The following is a 21,192-nucleotide window of genomic DNA, read 5'->3' on the forward strand; positions in this document are numbered from 1 at the left end:
TCTCCCATCTCAATACGTCTCAATATTTAAAATTCACTCTTTTAATAAAATTCGTTTGATCGTCTGTGTGTCCTCTTCTCTCCTGTCCTATCTGTGCAGAGTAATACTTTTAAAAATATTGCTTTTTGCCAATTTTCCACCTCTTCCTGAAGACAGTGTGTGTTGGCAGGCTGTTTGACTGGGGGAGCTTCACAGCTGAGCCTAACCCTGTCTACACCTGCCATCTGCACAGGTTAGTAGAGATCGGAGCAAGAGGCCCATAGTAGGAGAGAGGAGACTCCACTCAGTCACTTTGGTTTCAATCCCCTCTTACAGGCAGCTGCGGTTCTCAAAACCGTCTGGGATTGTTTGGCAGCAATTTTTCATTATTTCTTTCATATACTACCAGGAAGGAGGTGCACAAAAAACATACATAACCGTGTGCATAAACCATACAGAGTTAATTAATTATAACTCATAGAATCATAGAATGGTTACAGGATAGAAGGAGGTCATTCAGCCCGTCGAGCCTGTGCTGGCTCACTGCAAGAGCAATCCAGCTAGTCTCACTCCCCTGCCCTTTTCCCATAGCCCTGAAATTTTTTTCCGTTCAAGTATTTATTCAGTTCTCTTTTGAAAGCCACGATTGAATCTGCCTCCACCACCTCCTCAGGCAGTGCACTCCAGATCACAACCACTTGCTGTGTAAAAAAGTTTTTTCTCGTGTCGTCTTTGGTTCTTTTGCCAATCACCTTCCAGGTCTCTCTGTTCCTGCACCCCCTTTTGAATTGTATACTTCAGTTAAAATTGCCTCTCCTCGTTCTTCCTACCAAAATGTATCACGTCGCACTTTTCTGTGTTAAATTTCATCTGCCATGTGTCCGCCCATTCCAACAGCCTGTCTATGTCCTCTTGAAGTCTATCACTATCCTCCTCACTGTTCACTACACTTCCAAGTTTTGTGTCATCTGCAGATTTTGAAATTGTGCCCTTTACACCCAAGTCCAAGTCATTAATATATTTCAAGAAAAGCAATGGTCCCAGTACCAACTCCTGGGGAACACCACTGTACACCTCCCTCCAGTCCAAAAAATGACCGTTCACCACCACTCTCTGTTTCCTGTCAATTAGCCAATTTCGTATCCATGCTGCCACTGCCCCTTTTATTCCATGGGCTTCAACTTTGCTGACAAGCCTATTATGTGGCACTTTATTAAATGCCTTTGGAAGTCCATATACACCATATCAACTACATTGCCCTCACCGACCCTCTCTGTTACCTCATCAAAAACACCAATCAAGTTAGTTAAACACGATTTGCCTTTAACAAATCCGTGTTGGCTTTCCTTAGTTAATCCACACTTGTCCAAATGACTGTTAATTTTGGCCCAGTAAAATTGCCCCCCAGCACCTGGCCTCCTGTCATATTTTGAATGAGCCATTACAATACCAAATCTTAACAAACTATCCACTCCTCTCTCAACTCTCCAATTAAAACCAGATAGATCCCTGTACTTTCAAGAAACCTTTTTTTTATTATTCGTTCATGGGATGTGGGCATCGCTGGCGAGGCTGGCATTTATTGCCCATCCCTAATTGCCCTTGAGAAGGTGGTGGTGAGCCGCCTTCTTGAACCGTTGCAGTCCGTGTGGTGAAGGTTCTCCCACAGTGCTGGTAGGAAGGGAGTTCCAGGATTTTGACCCAGCGACGATGAAGGAACGGTGACATATTTCCAAGTCGGGATGGTGTGTGACTTGGAGGGGAACGTGCAGGTGGTGTTGATCCCATGTGTCTGCTGCTCTTGTCCTTCTAGGTGGTAGAGGTCGCGGGTTTGGGAGGTGCTGTTGAAGAAGCCTTGGCGACTTGCTGCAGTGCATCCTGTGGGATGGTACACACTGCAGCCACAGTGCGCCAGTGGTGAAGGGAGTGAATGTTTAGGGTGATGGATGGGATGCCAATCAAGCGGGCTGCTTTGTCCTGGATGGTGTTGAGCTTCCTGAGTGTTGTTGGAGCTGCACTCATTCAGGCAAGTGGAGAGTATTCCATCACACTCCTGACTTGTGCCTTGCAGATGCTGGAAAGGCTTTGGGGAGTCAGGAGGTGAGTCACTTGCCGCAGAATACCCAGCCTCTGACCTGCTCTTGTAGCCACAGTATTTATATGGCTGGTCCAGTTAAGTTTCTGGTCAATGGTGACCCCCAGGATATTGATGGTGGGGGATTCGGCGATGGTAATGCCGTTGAATGTCAAGGGGAGGTGGTTAGAGGCTCTCTTGTTGGAGATGGTCATTGCCTGGCACTTATCTGGCGTGAATGTTACTTGCCATTTGTCAGCCCAAGCCTGGATGTTGTCCAGGTCTTGCTGCATGCGGGCTCGGACTGCTTCATTATCTGAGGGGTTGCGAATGGAACTGAACACTGTACAATCATCAGCGAACAGCCCCATTTCTGACCTTATGATGGAGGGAAGGTCATTGATGAAGCAGCTGAAGATGGTTGGGCCTAGGACACTGCCCTGAGGAACTCCTGCAGCAATGCCCTGGGGCTGAGATGATTGGCCTCCAACAACCACTACCATCTTCCTTTGTGCTAGGTTTGACTCCAGCCATTGGAGAGTTTTCCCCCTGATTCCCACGGACTTCAATTTTACGAGGGCTCCTTGGTGCCACACTCGGTCAAATGCTGCCTTGATGTTAAAGGCAGTCACTCTCACCTCACCTCTGGAATTCAGCTCCTTTGTCCATGTTTGGACCAAGGCTGTAATGAGGTCTGGTGCTGAGTGGTCCTGGCGGAACCCAAATTGAGCATCGGTGAGCAAGTTATTGGTGAGTAAGTGCCGTTTGATAGCACTGTCGACGACACCTTCCATCACTTTGCTGATGATTGAGAGTGGACTGATGGGGCGGTAATTGGCCGGATTGGATTTGTACTGCTTTTTGTGGACAGGACATACCTGGGCAATTTTCCACATTGTCGGGTAGATGCCAGTGTTGTAGCTGTACTGGAACAGCTTGGCTAGAGGCGCAGCTCGTTCTGGAGCACAAGTCTTCAGCACTACAGCCGGGATGTTGTCGGGGCCCATAGCCTTTGCTGTATCCAGTGCACTCAGCCGTTTCTTGATATCATGTGGAGTGAATCGAATTGTCTGAAGACTGGCTTCTGTAATGGTGGGGATATCGAGTGGGGGCTGAGATGGATCATCCACTCAGCACTTCTAGCTGAAGATGGTTGCAAACGCTTCAGCCTTGTCTTTTGCACTCACGTGCTGGACTCCGCCATCATTGAGGTTGGGGATGTTTGCATAGCCTCCTCCTCCCGTTAGTTGTTTTTAATTGTCCACCACCATTCACGACTGGATGTGGTAGGACTGCAGAGCTTTGATCTGATCCGTTGGTTGTGGAATCGCTTAGCTCTGTCTATAGCATGTTGCTTCCACTGTTTAGCATGCATGTAGTCCTGAGTTGTAGCTTCACCAGGTTGTCACCTCATTTTTAGATACGCCTGGTGCTGCTCCTGGCATGCTCTTCTACACTCCTCCTTGAACCAGGGTTGATCCCCTGGCTTGTTGGTAATGGTAGAGTGAGGAATGTACCGAACCATGAGATTATGCCGGGCCATGAGGTTACAGATTGTGCTGGAATACAATTCTGCTGCTGCATGAGGCGCTGTGGGCCATCAGGATGCCCGGTTTTGAGCTGCTAGATCTGTTCTGAATCTATCCCCTTTAGCACGGTGGTAGTGCCACACAACACGTTGGATGGTGTCCTCATTGCGAGGACGGGACTTCGTCTCCACGAGGACTGTGCGGTGGTCATTCCTACCAATACTGTCATGGACAGATGCATTTGCGACAGGTCGATTGGTGAGGACGAGGTCAAGTAAGTTTTTCCCTTGTGTTGGTTCGCTCACCACCTGCCGCAGGCCCAGTCTGGCAGCTATGTCCTTCAGGACTCGGCCAGTAGTGGTGCTACCGAGCCACTCTTGGTGATGGACATTGAAGTCCCCCACCCAGAGTACATTCTGTGCCCTTGCTACCCTCAGTGCTTCCTCCAAGTGGTATTCAACATGGAGGAGGACTGATTCATCAGCTGAGGGAAGGAGGTGGGAATCAGCAGGAGGTTTCCTTGCCCATGTTTGACCTGATGCCATGAGATTTCATGGGGTCCAGAGTCAATGTTGAGGACTCCCAGGGCCACTCCCTCCTTACTGTATATCAGTGTACCACCACCTCTGGTCAGTCTGTCCTGTCGGTGGGACAGGACATACCCAGGGATGGTGATGGAAGAGTCTGGGACATTGGCTGAAAGGTATGTTTCTGTGAGTATGGCTATGTCAGGCTGTTGCTTGACTAGTCTGTGGGACAGCTCTCCCAATTTTGGTTCAAGTCCCCAGGTGTTAGTGAGGAGGACTTTGCAGGGTCGACTGGGCTTGGTTTGCCTTTGTCATGTCCGGTACCTAGTGATCCATCTGGTTTTATTCTTATTATGACTTTTTTTAGTGAGATTTTACAACTGAGTGGCTTGCTAGGCCATTTCAGAGGGCAATTAAGAATCAACCACATTGCTGTGGGTCTGGAGTCACATATAGGCCAGACCGGGTAAGGACGGCAGGTTTCCTTCCCTAAAGGGCATTAGTGAACCAGATGGGTTTTTACAACAATCCAGTAATTTCATGGCCACCATTACTGATACTCGTATTTTAATTCCAGATTTTTATTTAATTAATTGAATTTTAATTAATTGAATATAAATTCGCCAGCTGCTGTGGCGGGATTTGAACTCATGACTCTGGATTATTCGTCCAGGCCTCTGGATTACTAATCCAGTAACATAACCACTATGCTACCGCACCCCTTTTTTGTAGTAATCAAAATTTAAAGTTTTTTTCAGCAAAAGCATTGGGCCTGGATTTTAGCATGGAGTCGGGAAGAGAGAGGGAGTGAAATTTAATGGCTGTGAAACCTGGGAGTGACAGGTCAGAATCTGCGATCGCAACTTAATTGAAGGAAAAAAAATGATACTTCCAGGTTTTGCGCCCGGTCACTGCCCGTCGGGTGGGAAAGCAGCCATGGAGAGATCAGTCTACTTGGGGGTTGGATGGAGGACAGAGGCTGATCATGGGGGGTGAGAAATTGGCGAGCGGTGGTGGTTAGTTGGGGGGGGGGGGGAGAGGGGAGAGGGGGGGAGAGGGGGGGCGGGGGCTCGGACATCGGGGAGGTCGGCCGATCGCAGGGTCCGATTGTAGTGGTTAAGTTTGTTGGGTCTGGAGGAAACAGTCCTGCTCCTCCTAGCCCACAGGCAGTGCAAAAGGCACTTACCTGATGAACCAGTCCTTCTCACCTCCTTTTACCTGGCGAGATTCTCACCTCCTTTTACCTGGAGGCGTTAAATTTAAAGTTCAGTTAAAATCAATTAAAAAAACGATACTTAACATCTCTTAATGATGTTAATTGTCCCACTTAATGCCCGCCCGCTGGCACTAATTGGCCAATGTGTTCCTCGCACATATCCAAACGCACCCACATTAAACCCGGAAGTGGAGCCGGGTTGTGTTTGCAATCTAAAAAGCTGTTATTTTAACCTCCCATCAGCTCCCAACCCACCCGTTCTCTGGGGTTAAAATTCCCCCCTTGGTCTCAGCATTGTCAATTATCTGCGATCAGAGCAACAAACTAAATGAGGAAACTGTTATATTTGGACCGGCTGAATTTAAGACTAAGGCTGTAGCATTTTATTTCTTTTGAGATCACTGATGTATGACTTTGGCTCATTCTCTGTCCCATTTTCGAGCTAAGAATGTTTTACATTCTGCTGGTTCTGGGCAAAATTTTTCTGATGTTGCCTTTTAAGGTTTCACATCAGTAATGTTAACTAGTGTGTAACCAGTAATACTTGTGATGTTTTGTGCAAAGAATCCTAGATTTTCATTCTGATCATGCATCATTTAAATAATTTGACATCGCGCCAGTCAGGTGCCAGGCAATGACCATTTCCAACAAGAGAGAGTCTAACCACCTCCCCTTGACATTCAACGGCATTACCATCACCGAATCCCCCACCATCAACATCCAGGGGGCAATTAGGGATGGGCAATAAATGCTGGCCTTGCCAGCGATGCCCACATCCCATGAACGAATAAAAAAGAAATCAAGGTAACTTTTCAAAGTCACGTTTCACTGTTTCCTTATAAAGATTCCTCGCAGTTTGTGTTCTGTGAGCAGCAGCTGATATAACCAAGTGCTGTGCTAGTGAGTGAATGCAGCAATGTAGTTACTAAAGTGCTGGATGGGATCAATGCCTGACACAGGTTTAAATGTAAGAGCACAGATGTTTACAGATCTACTTTTCTTCCTTCAGACATACCAAGCCGTTTCAGACACGAAAGCTTTGCAAACTGAGGTGGAAGTGGACACCTTGAATGCTACAATTGAATGTGAACAACCACAGCCTGACCTTTACAAGTGAGTCTCAGCATGGATTAAAATCTCAGTGCAGAACTGCAGGCATCTTCTTCACTCTACCATTACCAATAAGCCAGGGGATCAACCCTGGTTCAATGAGGAGTGTAGAAGAGCATGCCAGGAGCAGCACCAGGCGTACCTAAAAATTAGGTGCCAACCTGGTGAAGCTACAACACAGGACTACATGCATGCTAAACAGTGGAAGCAACATGCTATAGACAGAGCTAAGTGATTCCACAACCAACGGATCAGATCAAAGCTCTGCAGTCCTGCCACATCCAGTCGTGAATGGTGGTGGACAATTAAACAACTAATGGGAGGAGGAGGTTCTGTAAACATCCCCATCTTCAATGATGGCAGAGTCCAGCACGTGAGTGCAAAAGACAAGGCTGAAGCTTTTGCAACCATCTTCAGCCAGAAGTGCCGAGTGGATGATCCATCTCGGCCTCCTCCCAATATCCCCACCTTCACAGAAGCCAGTCTTCAGCCAATTCGATTCACTCCACGTGATATCAAGAAACAGCTGAGTGCACTGGATACAGCAAAGGCTATGGGCCCCGACAACATCCCGGCTGTAGTGCTGAAGACTTGTGCTCCAGAACTAGCCGTGCCTCTAACCAAGCTGTTCCAGTACAGCTACAACAGTGGCATCTACCCGACAATGTGGAAAATTGCCCAGGTATGTCCTGTCCACAAAAGGCAGGACAAATCCAATCCGGCCAATTACCGCCCCATCAGTCTACTCTCAATCATCAGCAAAGTGATGGAAGGTGTCATCGACAGTGCTATCAAGCGACACTTACTCACCAATAACCTGCTCACCGATGCTCAGTTTGGGTTCTGCCAGGACCACTCGGCTCCAGACCTCATTACAGCCTTGGTCCAAACATGGACAAAAGAGCTGAATTCCAGAGGTGAGCTGTGAGTGACTGCCCTTGACATCAAGGCAGCATTTGACCGAGAGTGGCACCAAGGAGCCGCAGTAAAATTGAAGTCAGTGGGAATCAGCGTAAAACTCTCCAGTGGCTGGAGTCATACCTAGCACAAAGGAAGATGGTAATGGTTGTTGGAGGCCAATCATCTCAGCCCCAGGACATTGCTGCAGGAGTTCCTCAGGGCAGTGTCCTTGGCCCAACCATCTTCAGCTGCTCCATCAATGACTTTCCCTCCAGCATAAGGTCAGAAATGGGGATGTTCGCTGATGATTGCACAGTGTTCAGTTCCATTCACAACCCCTCGGATAATGAAGCAGTCCGTGCCCACATGCAGCAAGGCCTGATCAACATCCAGGCTTGGGCTGATAAGTGGCAAGTAACATTTGCGCCAGACAAGTGCCAGACAATGACCATCTCCAACAAGAGAGAGTCTAACCACCTCCCCTTGACCTTCAATGGCATTACCATCACCGAATCCCCCACCATCAACATTCTGGGGTCACCATTGACCAGAAACTTAACTTGACCAGCCACATAAATACTGTGGCTACAAGAGCAGGTCAGAGGCTGGGTATTCTGCGGCGAGTGACTCATCTCCTGACTCCCCAAAGCCTTTCCACCACCTACAAGGCACAAGTCAGGAGTGTGATGGAATACTCTCCACTTGCCTGGATGAGTGCAGCTCCAACAACACTCAAGAAGCTCGACACCATGCAGGACAAAGCAGCCCGCTTGATTGGCACCCCATCCACCACCCTAAACATTCACTCTCTTCACCACCGGCGCACCGTGGCTGCAGTGTGTACCATCCACAGGATGCACTGCAGCAACTCGCCAAAGCTTCTTCGACAGCACCTCCCAAACCCGTGACCTCTACCACCTAGAAGGACATGGGCTACAGGCACATGGGAGCAACACCACCTGCATGTTCCCCTCCAAGTCACACACTATTCCAACTTGGAAATATATCGCCATTCCTCCATCGTCACTGGGTCAAAATCCTGGAACTCCCTCCCTAACAGCACTGTGGGAGAACCTTCACCACACGGACTGCAGCAGTTCAAGAAGGCGGCTCACCACCACCCTCTAAGAACATAAGAAATAGGAATATGAGTAGGCCATCCGGCCCCTCGAGCCTGCTCCGCTATTCAACAAGATCATGGCTGATCTTCTATCTCAACGCTATTGTCCTGCAGTACCTGCATATTCCTTGATGCCTTTAATATCTAGAAATCTATTGATCTCTGTTTTGAATGCACTCAATGACTGAGCCTCCACTGCCCTCTGGGGTAGAGAATTCCAAAGATTCACCACCCTCTGATTAAAGAAATTTTTCCTCATCTCAGATCAAAATGGCCTACTCTTTATTCTGAGACTGTGACCCCTGGTTCTAGATTCCCCAGCCAGGGGAAACATCCTCCCTGCATCTACCCTGTCAAACCGTGTAAGAATTTTGTATGTTTCAATGAGATCACCTCTCATTCTTCTAAACTCTAGAGAATACAGGCCTAGTCTACTCAATCTAACCTCATACAACAATCCCGCCATCCCAGGAATCAGTCTAGTGAACCTTTGTTGCACTCCCTCTATGGCAAGTATATCCTTTCTCAGGTAATGAGATCAAAATTGTATACAATACTCCAGGTGTGGTCTCACCAAGGCCCTGTATAACTGCAATAAGACATTTTTACTCCTGTACTCAAATCCCCTTGTAATAGAGGCCAACATACCATTTGCCTTCCTGATTGCTTGCTGCACCTGCATGTTTGCTTTCAGTGACTCATGTACAAGGACACCCAGGTCCCTTTGAACATCTGCATTTCCCAATCTCTCACCATTTAAAAAATACTCTGCATTTCTGTTTTTCCTACCAAAGTGGATAACTTCACATTTTTCCACATTATATTCCATCAGCCATGTTCTTGCCCACTCACTTAGCCTGTCCATATCCCCTTGAAGCCTCTTTCCATCCTCCTCACAACTCACATTCCCACCCAGTTTTGTGTCATCAGCAAACTTGGAAATATTACATTTGGTCCCCTCATCCAAATCATTGATATCGATTGTGAATATCTGGGGCCCAAGCACCGATCCCTGTGGTACCCCACTAGTCACAGTCTGCCAACCTGAAAAAGACCCATTTATTCCTACTCTCTGTTTTCAGTCTGTTAACCAATTCTCAATCCATGCCAGTATATTACCCCCAATTCCATGTGCTCTAACTTTTTTCACCAACCTCCTGTGTGGGACCTTATCGAAAGCCTTCTGAAAATCCAAATAAACCACATCCACTGGTTCCCCCTTATCTATTCTACTAGTTACATCCTCAAAGAGCTCCAGTAGGTTTGTCAAACATGATTTCCCTTTCATAAATCCATGTTGACTCTGCCAAATCCTATTATTATTTACTATGTGTCCTGTTATCACATCCTTTATAATAGATTCTAGCATTTTCCCTACTATTGATGTCAGGCTAACAGGTCTGTAGTTCCCTGTTTTCTCTCCCTCCTTTTTTAAATAATGGGGTTACATTTGCTACCCTCCAATCTGCAGGAACCGTTCCAGAATCTATAGAATTTTGGAAGATGACAACCAATGCATCCACTATCTCTATAGCCACCTCTTTCAAAACCCTGGGATGTAGATCATCAGGTCCTTGGGATTTAGCAACTTTCAGTCCCATTAATTTCTCTAATACAATTTTTTTACTAATACTAATTTCCTTCAGTTCCTCATTCTCACCAGACCCTTGGTTCTCTAATATTTCTGGGAGGTTTTTTGTGTCTTCTTCTGTGAAGACAAACACAAAGTATTTATTTAATTTCTCTGCCATTTCCTTATTCCCCATTATAAATTCTCCCATCTCTGTCTGTAAGGGACCCACATTTGCTTGGCCAGGGCAATTAGGGATGGGCAATAAATGCTGGCCTTGTCAGCAATGCCCACATCCCATGAACGAATATAAAAAAATAATAATGCTTTTTTTCAAGAAACTATCAAATCTCTTTTTAAAACTTTCATGGGCTCTGTTTCAGTTTGTGACAGAGAATCTCACAGTCTCAACACCCTGTGTGCACACATATTTTGCTAACCTCTCTATTAGTTCTATTTGTGATCATCTATTTCTGTCCTCTTATTATCTGCCGACGAGCCAAAGCTTATCCTAGAATCGAAGCCCCTGTCAGGTTAGCCCGAACCCTTCTCAGCCTTAGTGGGAAAAGCCCTAACAAAACTATAGAATTTCACAGCACGGAAGGAGGCCATTTAGCCCATTGGTCTGTGTCTTTCTCTATCCCACTTAGTCCCATTCCCTGCACTTTCCCCACACCTTTGAAAACTTTTTTTTCCAAATATTTATCCACTTCCCTCTTGAAAGCTATTGTGTATTCTACTTTAAATGGTGTGGTTAAATCTGAATCTCACAGGCCAGCTCCCCGCCACATCCCGCCCCACCTAAGCTCCCCTCCACGCCCCCCCAGCTCCCCGCACCACCTCCCTGTCGCACCTCAGTTCCCCTCCCACCCCAGGTCTCTGCCCCGCCCCTCCCAGGGTCAGACATTGTTTTCTCAAATTGCTCAAATGGCTTTGAGCTGATTGCAGCAACCATCTTCATTTTTTCACGCAATGAGCCTCTGAACCCCATATAATAAACCTCTGAACCCCTGTGTAATGAGCCTCTGAACCCCATATAATAAACCTCTGAACCCCTGTGTAATGAGCCTCTGAACCCCATATAATAAACCTCTGAACCCCTGTGTAATGAGCCTCTGAACCCCTGTGTAATATCTCTGAACCCCTGTGTGATAAGCCTCTGAGCCTCGCCCGCCCAACCCCACCAATGAGAGTAGGGTGAGGCTATCGGGATTTCGGGATTGTGCAGATACCCGCACTCTAGGATCGAGACTCATTTGCTAATTCCCACAAATTACGCTGCTAATGGCAACGATCTGGCTGTTTTTTACTTACAGTTTTGTTGGCCGGATCACTATTTATCATGAGACAGAAGGGCCAATTGCAAGGTAAGTGGAACTCTGCTTATCTTCCTCAAATATTTAACGTCTGTTTTAAGATCTGCATTTAATTTTATTATATATTCCTGTATACTAAAAATTTAAATAATGAACCTGCTAAGTGGGTTCAACTTAACATTAAAAAATCAGGAATTCCTTCAAACCTACAAGGAAAGGCACCTTGAGATGGTGTATCTTCCCCTCTGGTGTCTGACGATCCGTCTCTGGTGTCTGACGATCCGACCCCCTCTGGTGTCTGACGATCCGACTCCCTCTGGTGTCTGACGATCCGTCTCTGGTGTCTGACGATCCGACTCCCTCTGGTGTCTGACGATCCGACTCCCTCTGGTGTCTGACGATCCGACTCCCTCTGGTGTCTGACGATCCGACTCCCTCTGCTGTCTGACGATCCGTCTCTGGTGTCTGACGATCCGACTCCCTCTGGTGTCTGACGATCCGACTCCCTCTGGTGTCTGACGATCCGTCTCTGGTGTCTGACGATCCGACTCCCTCTGGTGTCTGACGATCCGACTCCCTCTGGTGTCTGACGATCCGTCTCTGGTGTCTGACGATCCGACTCCCTCTAGTGTCTGATGATCCGTCTCTGGTGTCTGACGATCCGACTCCCTCTGCTGTCTGACGATCCGTCTCTGGTGTCTGACGATCCGACTCCCTCTGGTGTCTGACGATCCGACTCCCTCTGGTGTCTGACGATCCGTCTCTGGTGTCTGACGATCCGACTCCCTCTGGTGTCTGACGATCCGACTCCCTCTGGTGTCTGACGATCCGTCTCTGGTGTCTGACGATCCGACTCCCTCTAGTGTCTGACGATCCGACTCCCTCTGGTGTCTGACGATCCGACTCCCTCTGGTGTCTGACGATCCGTCTCTGGTGTCTGACGATCCGACTCCCTCTGGTGTCTGACGATCCGTCTCCCTCTGGTGTCTGACGATCCGACTCCCTCTGGTGTCTGACGATCCGTCTCTAGTGTCTGACGATCCGACTCCCTCTGGTGTCTGACGATCCGACTCCCTCTGGTGTCTGACGATCCGACTCCCTCTGGTGTCTGACGATCCGACTCCCTCTGGTGTCTGACGATCCGACTCCCTCTGGTGTCTGACGATCCGACTCCCTCTGGTGTCTGACGATCCGACTCCCTCTGGTGTCTGACGATCCGACTCCCTCTGGTGTCTGACGATCCGACTCCCTCTGGTGTCTGACGATCCGACTCCCTCTGGTGTCTGACGATCCGTCTCTGGTGTCTGACGATCCGACTCCCTCTGGTGTCTGACGATCCGACTCCCTCTGGTGTCTGACGATCCGTCTCCCTCTGGTGTCTGACGATCCGACTCCCTCTGGTGTCTGACGATCCGACTCCCTCTGGTGTCTGACGATCCGTCTCTGGTGTCTGACGATCCGACTCCCTCTGGTGTCTGACGATCCGACTCCCTCTGGTGTCTGACGATCCGACTCTAGTGTCTGACGATCTGAGGTCTTTTCATGTCCCTCCTCTCCACCCCCAACACATCGTCTGTATACTTGATCATCCTCTCCCATTCGCTACAGAATTGGCCCCTCCCCTGCCTCACTAGTTTAGCCCTTACCCCACTGCTCTCTGGATCCTGTCTGTGAGTGAAAGTGTGCGGCCAATGTTTAGGTGAAGATCTGCCCGCCCAGGGGCTGTGCATCTTTATTATAGTCAAATCAAAATTGCAATTTTTTATGGCCTTATTTCCTCAATAATTTTTAACTTTATTACAGGCCTTTGGGATCAGAGAATGTGCTGCTGAGAGGGGCAACATTAAAAAATACCCAGAAAATTTATGGTAAAACCCTGTTTGCTTAACCCACAGTGTGTGTGTCTTGCTCCCTCCTTCCTCTCCCCCCTCCCTCTTGACATTTCTTCGTGCAATTTTGCTCCTGATTTATACTCCCAGCCCGCAACAGCCACTGTACAGTGTGCCGTCTCACTCTGGCACGTACCCTGTACAATGTGCCGTCTCACTCGGGCACGTACCCTGTACAGTGTGCCGTCTTACTCTGGCACGTACCCTGTACAGTGTGCCGTCTTACTCTGGCAGGTACCCTGTAGAGTGTGCCGTCTCACTGTGGCACGTACCCTGTACAGTGTGCCATCTCACTCTGGCACGTACCCTGTACAGTGTGCCATCTCACTCTGGCACGTACCCTGTACAGTGTGCGGTCTTACTATGGCAGGTACCCTGTAGAGTGTGCCGTCTCACTGTGGCACGTACCCTGTACAGTGTGCCGTCTCACTGTGGCACGTACCCTGTAGAGTGTGCCATCTCACTGTGGCACGTACCCTGTACAGTGTGCCATCTCACTGTGGCACGTACTCTGTAGAGTGTGCCGTCTCACTGTGGCACGTACCCTGTACAGTGTGCCATCTCACTCTGGCACCTACCCTGTACAGTGTGCCGTCTCACTGTGGCAAGTACCCTGTAGAGTGTGCCGTCTCACTCGGGCACGTACCCTGTACAGTGTGCCGTCTTACTCTGGCACGTACCCTGTACAGTGTGCCGTCTTACTCTGGCAGGTACCCTGTAGAGTGTGCCGTCTCACTGTGGCACATACCCTGTACAGTGTGCCATCTCACTCTGGCACGTACCCTGTACAGTGTGCCATCTCACTCTGGCACATACCCTGTACAGTGTGCGGTCTTACTCTGGCAGGTACCCTGTAGAGTGTGCCATCTTACTCTGGCAGGTACCCTGTAGAGTGTGCCGTCTCACTCTGGCACCTACCCTGTACAGTGTGCCATCTCACTCTGGCACCTACCCTGTACAGTGTGCCATCTCACTCTGGCACCTACCCTGTACAGTGTGCCATCTCACTCTGGCACCTACCCTGTACAGTGTGCCATCTCACTCTGGCACGTACCCTGTACAGTGTGCGGTCTTACTCTGGCAAGTACCCTGTAGAGTGTGCCGTCTCACTGTGGCACGTACCCTGTACAGTGTGCCGTCTCACTGTGGCAAGTACCCTGTACAGTGTGCCATCTCACTGTGGCACATACCCTGTACAGTGTGCCATCTCACTGTGGCACATACCCTGTAGAGTGTGCCGTCTCACTCTGGCACATACCCTGTACAGTGTGCCGTCTCACTCTGGCACATACCCTGTACAGTGTGCCGTCTCACTCTGGCACATACCCTGTACAGTGTGCCGTCTCACTGTGGCACATACCCTGTACAGTGTGCCATCTCACTGTGGCACATACCCTGTAGAGTGTGCCGTCTCACTGTGGCACGTACCCTGTACAGTGTGCCGTCTCACTCTAGCACATACCCTGTACAGTGTGCCGTCTCACTGTGGCACATACCCTGTACAGTGTGCCATCTCACTGTGGCACATACCCTGTAGAGTGTGCCGTCTCACTGTGGCACGTACCCTGTACAGTGTGCCGTCTCACTCTGGCACATACCCTGTACAGTGTGCCGTCTCACTCTGGCACATACCCTGTACAGTGTGCCGTCTCACTCTGGCACATACCCTGTACAGTGTGCCGTCTCACTGTGGCACATACCCTGTACAGTGTGCCATCTCACTGTGGCACATACCCTGTAGAGTGTGCCGTCTCACTGTGGCACATACCCTGTACAGTGTGCCATCTCACTGTGGCACATACCCTGTAGAGTGTGCCATCTCACTGTGGCACGTACCCTGTACAGTGTGCCATCTCACTGTGGCATGTACCCTCTAGAGTGTGCCATCTCACTGTGGCACGTACCCTGTACAGTGTGCCGTCTCACTGTGGCACATACCCTGTAGAGTGTGCCATCTCACTGTGGCACGTACTCTGTAGAGTGTGCTGTCTCACTGTGGCACATAACCTGTACAGTGTGCCGTCTCACTGTGGCACGTACCCTGTACAGTGTGCCATCTCACTCTGGCACCTACCCTGTACAGTGTGCCGTCTCACTCTGGCACGTACCCTGTACAGTGTGCCGTCTCACTGTGGCACGTACCCTGTACAGTGTGCCATCTCACTGTGGCACATACCCTGTACAGTGTGCCGTCTCACTCTGGCACGTACCCTGTACAGTGTGCCGTCTCACTGTGGCACGTACCCTGTACAGTGTGCCATCTCACTGTGGCACATACCCTGTACAGTGTGCCATCTCACTCTGGCACGTACCCTGTACAGTGTGCCGTCTCACTCTGGCACGTACCCTGTACAGTGTGCCGTCTCACTGTGGCACGTACCCTGTACAGTGTGCCATCTCACTGTGGCACATACCCTGTACAGTGTGCCGTCTCACTCTGGCACGTACCCTGTACAGTGTGCCGTCTCACTGTGGCACGTACCCTGTACAGTGTGCCATCTCACTGTGGCACATACCCTGTACAGTGTGCCATCTCACTCTGGCACGTACCCTGTACAGTGTGCCGTCTCACTCTGGCACGTACCCTGTACAGTGTGCCGTCTCACTGTGGCACGTACCCTGTACAGTGTGCCATCTTACTGTGGCACGTACCCTGTACAGTGTGCCATCTCGCTGTGGCACGTACCCTGTACAGTGTGCCGTCTCACTGTGGCACGTACCCTGAACAGTGTGCCACCTCACTCTGGCACGTACCCTGTACAGTGTGCCATCTCACTGTGGCACATACCCTGTAGAGTGTGCCGTCTCACTCTGGCACGTACCCTGTACAGTGTGCCATCTCACTCTGGCACGTACCCTGTACAGTGTGCCATCTCACTCTGGCACGTACCCTGTACAGTGTGCCATCTCACTCTGGCACGTACCCTGTACAGTGTGCCATCTCACTGTGGCACATACCCTGTAGAGTGTGCCGTCTCACTGTGGCACATACCCTGTACATTGTGCCATCTCACTGTGGCACATACCCTGTAGAGTGTGCCATCTCACTCTGGCACGTACCCTGTACAGTGTGCCGTCTCACTCTGGCACGTACCCTGTACAGTGTGCCGTCTCACTGTGGCACGTACCCTGTACAGTGTGCCGTCTCACTGTGGCACGTACCCTGTAGAGTGTGCCGTCTCACTGTGGCACGTACCCTGTACAGTGTGCCATCTCACTGTGGCACGTACCCTGTACAGTGTGCCATCTCACTGTGGCACATACCCTGTAGAGTGTGCCATCTCACTGTGGCACGTACTCTGTAGAGTGTGCTGTCTCACTGTGGCACATACCCTGTAGAGTGTGCCATCTCACTGTGGCACGTACCCTGTACAGTGTGCTGTCTCACTGTGGCACATACCCTGTAGAGTGTGCCATCTCACTGTGGCACGTACTCTGTACAGTGTGCCGTCTCACTGTGGCAAGTACCCTGTACAGTGTGCCGTCTCACTCTGGCACCTACCCTGTACAGTGTGCCATCTCACTCTGGCACGTACCCTGTACAGTGTGCCGTCTCACTGTGGCACATACTGTGTACCGTGTGCCATCTCACTCTGGCACGTACCCTGTACAGTGTGCTGTCTCACTGTGGCACGTACCCTGTACAGTGTGCCGTCTCACTCTGGCACATACCCCGTAGAGTGTGCCGTCTCACTGTGGCACGTACCCTGTACAGTGTGCCGTCTCACTCTGGCACGTACCCTGTACAGTGTGCCGTCTCACTCTGGCACGTACCCTGTACAGTGTGTCGTCTCACTCTGGCACGTACCCTGTACAGTGTGCCATCTCACTCTGGCACGTACCCTGTACAGTGTGCCATCTCACTCTGGCACGTACCCTGTACAGTGTGTTGTCTCACTCTGGCACGTACTCTGTAGAGTGTGCCATCTCACTCTGGCACATACCCTGTACAGTGTGCCATCTCACTGTGGCACATACCCTGTAGAGTGTGCCGTCTCACTGTGGCACATACCCTGTACAGTGTACCGTACATGAGACTCTGAACCCCTGTATAATGAGGCTCCGAAACCCTCTGGCATGTACTCTGTACAATGTACCGTCTCACTCTGGCACAGAAAGTACCATGTGCCAAGCTGTGTATTGGGGTTGAATACAATTTTCAGATTGCGCAAATTCAAAATTCAACTGAAGTGAGTGGGTTTGTCTGAATGAAAACGTCAAACCTCATTGTAATTTGTATAATTATACTGCTAAAAATTGCAATTACAGCAAAATCTGAAGATATTGTTGTAAATATTTGATGCCTTGCACATTTACTCAATACACAGCTGGGGATATTTGTACTGATGAACTAATTAGTGACATGAGGTTTATCATTGGGTTCGCATGTTAATTGTGCTTTGGTTGCTTTGGTATTGTAGCGCCTTTTGTATCTTTATCATAAATAGTCTGTTCTTGGGATCTGAAACAATATTTGATTGTGGGACCTCAATGGCTTAATTACAGGTTATTGAATTAGGGTCTAACAATGTTTAAAATGTGGTGCAGCAATTGTCAGAATTAATTCTCTGCTAATTGTGACTTTGTTATGTTTGTATTTTTGTGATATTTCTTGCTGTTTTCCCTGTCACTGTTGGTGCTTTCCTCCAATATTGTTTGTTCATGTTTCAGGTGTGGCAATATACACTGGCATGGAAACCAAGATGGCATTGAATTACCAATCAAAATCACAGAAACGCTCAGCTGTAGAAAAGTAAGGTTGTGTCTAACCCTGGCATTGTCACTCTCACACTGTGTGACACTGAAACTAACTTACAGAATTAAGCTGACTCGAATGTGCCCCCAGCACTGTAAGGGCAGTCTTTACTTTTTGTTTTTCACTTGTATGAAGTAAACGGTTTCCTTTTTTCAGTATGGAATGATTGGCTTGCTCTGGCACCCTGATTGACGCCGCCATCCGAGATCAGATGGAAATATAAAATAAACTGCAGCACATTCTGCCATTAATTAATATTATTGCTTTTGCACTACAAACATTTTACTTTTCGGTGTCTTTAGGAATGGGTGGCTTATTTTTCTTTGTCTAAACTTGTAATTGGTTCTTAATATTACCCAACCCTTTCTATCTCCAACCGTATGCAGCTATTCCCAACTTGCTTTTCTTCCTTTCTTGTAAAATATACAAGACCTGGGTGAAGCTCAGTTGCTTCACTCGTATTGTTCACAAGTTGTGCAGCCGAAACAAGGAGTTCCTCCATTAAAGGCCCCGAATGGCAAAAACGTAATTTAGAAGTTAGGAGCAAAAAGGGAATTTAAGTAGAAACTAATTTATGTAAAAGGCATAGATATCTAGAGTCAACTCATCAGGAAAGGTCATTAAACTAATTAGTGTTTTTGGGTTCAAGAGACCAGTAGATGTGTTTCAAAAAAAGAAAGAGGATTGAGGGATATAATGAGAGGTCAGTAAATAGATTGGGGGATATGGTGAGATATTGGTGGATAACCTGAGGATATGACGAGAGATCGGTAGGTATATTGGAGGTCATGTGAGATAGTTCCTCAGGGCAGTGTCCTAGGCCCAACCATCTTCAGCTGCTTCATCAATGACCTTCCCTCCATCATAAGGTCAGAAGTGGGGATGTTCGCTGATGATTGCACAGTGTTCAGTTCCATTCGCAACCCCTCAGATAATGAAGCAGCCCGTGCCTGCATGCAGCAAGACCTGGTCAACATCCAGGCTTGGGCAAGTAACATTCGCGACAGCCAAGTTCCAGGCAATGACTATCTCCAACAAGAGAGAGTCTAACCCTTGACATTCAATGGAATTACCATCGCCGAATCCCCCACCATCAACATATTGGGGGTCACCATTGATCAGAAACTTAACTGGACCAGCCACATAAATACTGTGGCTACAAGAGTAGGTCAGAGGCTAGGTATTCTGCGGCGAGTGACTCACCGACTGACTCCCCAAAGCCTTTCCACCATCTACAAGGCACAAGTCAGGAGTGTGATGGAATATTCTCCACTTGCCTGGATGAGTGCAGCTCCAACAACACTCAAGAAGCTTGATACCATCCAGGACAAAGCAGCCCACTTGATTGGCACCCCAGCCACCACCTTAAACATTCACTCCCTTCACCACCGGCGCACCGTGGCTGCAGTGTGTACCATCCACAGGATGCACTGCAGCAACTCACCAAGGCTTCTTCGACACCACTTCCCAAACCCGCGACCTCTACCACCTAGAAGGACAAGAGCAGCAGGTACATGGGAACAACACCATCTGCACGTTCCCCTCCAAGTCACACACCATCCTTACTTGGAAATATATCGCCGTTCCTTCATCGTCGCTGGGTCAAAACCCTGGAACTTCGTACCTAACAGCACTGTGGGAGAACCTTCACCACACGACTGCAGCAGTTCAAGAAGGCGGCTCACCACCACCTTCTCAAGGGAAATTAGGGATGGACAATAAATTGGTTCTTAATATTACCGAACCCTTTCTAGCGACGCCCATATCCCATGAATGAATAAAACAAAAATTGGTGGATAACCTGAGGGATATGGCAACAGATTGGTAGAGGCGACAGCCTGGCTTCAGATTGAATGGTGTGACGGGGAGACAAAGAAACCTGGCCTGATAGACCCCACATTTGCCTTATGATTTTCACTCTTTATTTGTCACAAGTCACTTATCCCAGTAATTACTGATTGTCTGCTGTACAGTCAATTCCCTCTCATGCAATCACTATTCACACACAAAATCATGATACAAAAAGTACTGCGTATACATTATTCAGAATAACCAATGGCCAGAGCTTGAACGTAACACAATGGCATCCCAAATTAGTGGTGGTCTCCAGGGGTCGGTATTAGGACCACTGCTACTTCTGTGCTGTATCATTCTATCATTCTGTGGTGTGCCCCTACTGGCCTCAAACCAAGCACTGCAAGGCTATAATTTAGCTAAATGAGAAATCTTTTTGTTTAATATCAGTGCGTAATTTGTGTATTTTCTTTACCAGATCAATGAATGCGTTCCTGATTGTGTACTTGTGTATCTTGATCAGTAAAGCTTTGATAAACACAGTCATGAAGTACATATGGCAAAGTGATCCTATCCGGGATGAGCCTTGGTTCAATGTGAAAACACGGGCAGAACGACAAAGAAACAAGGTAAATGAGAACATCATGGATTGCTTTGGACCCTTTTTAAATCTTCCTGTATTTTCAATAGAGTGCTTGAATGATTTTAGATTTTTTGACATCATTGATACGACTCACCCTTTCTCCTCCATCACTGATACGATTCACCCTTTCTCCCCCATCATTGATACGACTCACCCTTTCTCCCCCATCACTGATACGACTCACCCTTTCTCCCCCATCACTGATACGACTGACCCTTTCTCCCCCATCATTGATACGACTCACCCTTTCTCCCCCATCACTGATACGATTCACCCTTTCTCCCCCATCACTGATACGACTCACCCTTTCTCCCCCATCACTGATACGACTCACCCTTTCTCCCCCATCATTGATACGACTCACCCTTTCTCCCCCATCACTGATATGACTCACTTTTTCTCCCCCATCACTGATACGACTCACCCTTTCTCCCCCATCACTGATATGACTCACCCTTTCTCCCCCATCATTGATACGACTGACCCTCTCTCCCCCATCACTGACACGACTCACCCCCTTTTCCCCCGTTACTGATACAATAGCCCCTTCTCCCCCGTTACTGATACGACTCACCCCCTCCTCCCCATTACTGAAACAACAGCCCCTTCTCCCGCACGAAACTTGGAAGTGTAGTGAACAGTGAGGAGGATAGTGATAGACTTCAAGAGGATATAGACAGGCTGGTGGCATGGGCGGACACGTGGCAGATGAAATTTAAAGCAGAAAAATGCGAAGTGATACATTTCGGTAGGAAGAACGAGGAGAGGC

At 48.6% G+C, this 21,192-nt stretch overlaps 1 protein-coding gene across 12 annotated transcripts in view; it reads left to right on the forward strand.

Moving 5' to 3' along the window:
* atp11a (ATPase phospholipid transporting 11A) overlaps positions 1–21,192 on the forward strand; it is a 292,743-nt gene that overhangs the window by 57,988 nt on the left and 213,563 nt on the right. For all 12 annotated transcript variants that reach the window (XM_067986665.1, XM_067986669.1, XM_067986666.1 and 9 more), the window contains exons 7-11: positions 6,335–6,438; positions 11,342–11,392; positions 13,145–13,209; positions 17,902–17,983; positions 20,259–20,409. In XM_067986665.1, coding sequence (XP_067842766.1) covers positions 6,335–6,438; positions 11,342–11,392; positions 13,145–13,209; positions 17,902–17,983; positions 20,259–20,409 — 453 coding nt within the window. The remainder of the gene's footprint in view (positions 1–6,334; positions 6,439–11,341; positions 11,393–13,144; positions 13,210–17,901; positions 17,984–20,258; positions 20,410–21,192) is intronic.

Source organism: Heptranchias perlo, chromosome 6 (assembly GCF_035084215.1).
Source record: "Heptranchias perlo isolate sHepPer1 chromosome 6, sHepPer1.hap1, whole genome shotgun sequence".
Taxonomy (NCBI): domain Eukaryota; kingdom Metazoa; phylum Chordata; class Chondrichthyes; order Hexanchiformes; family Hexanchidae; genus Heptranchias; species Heptranchias perlo.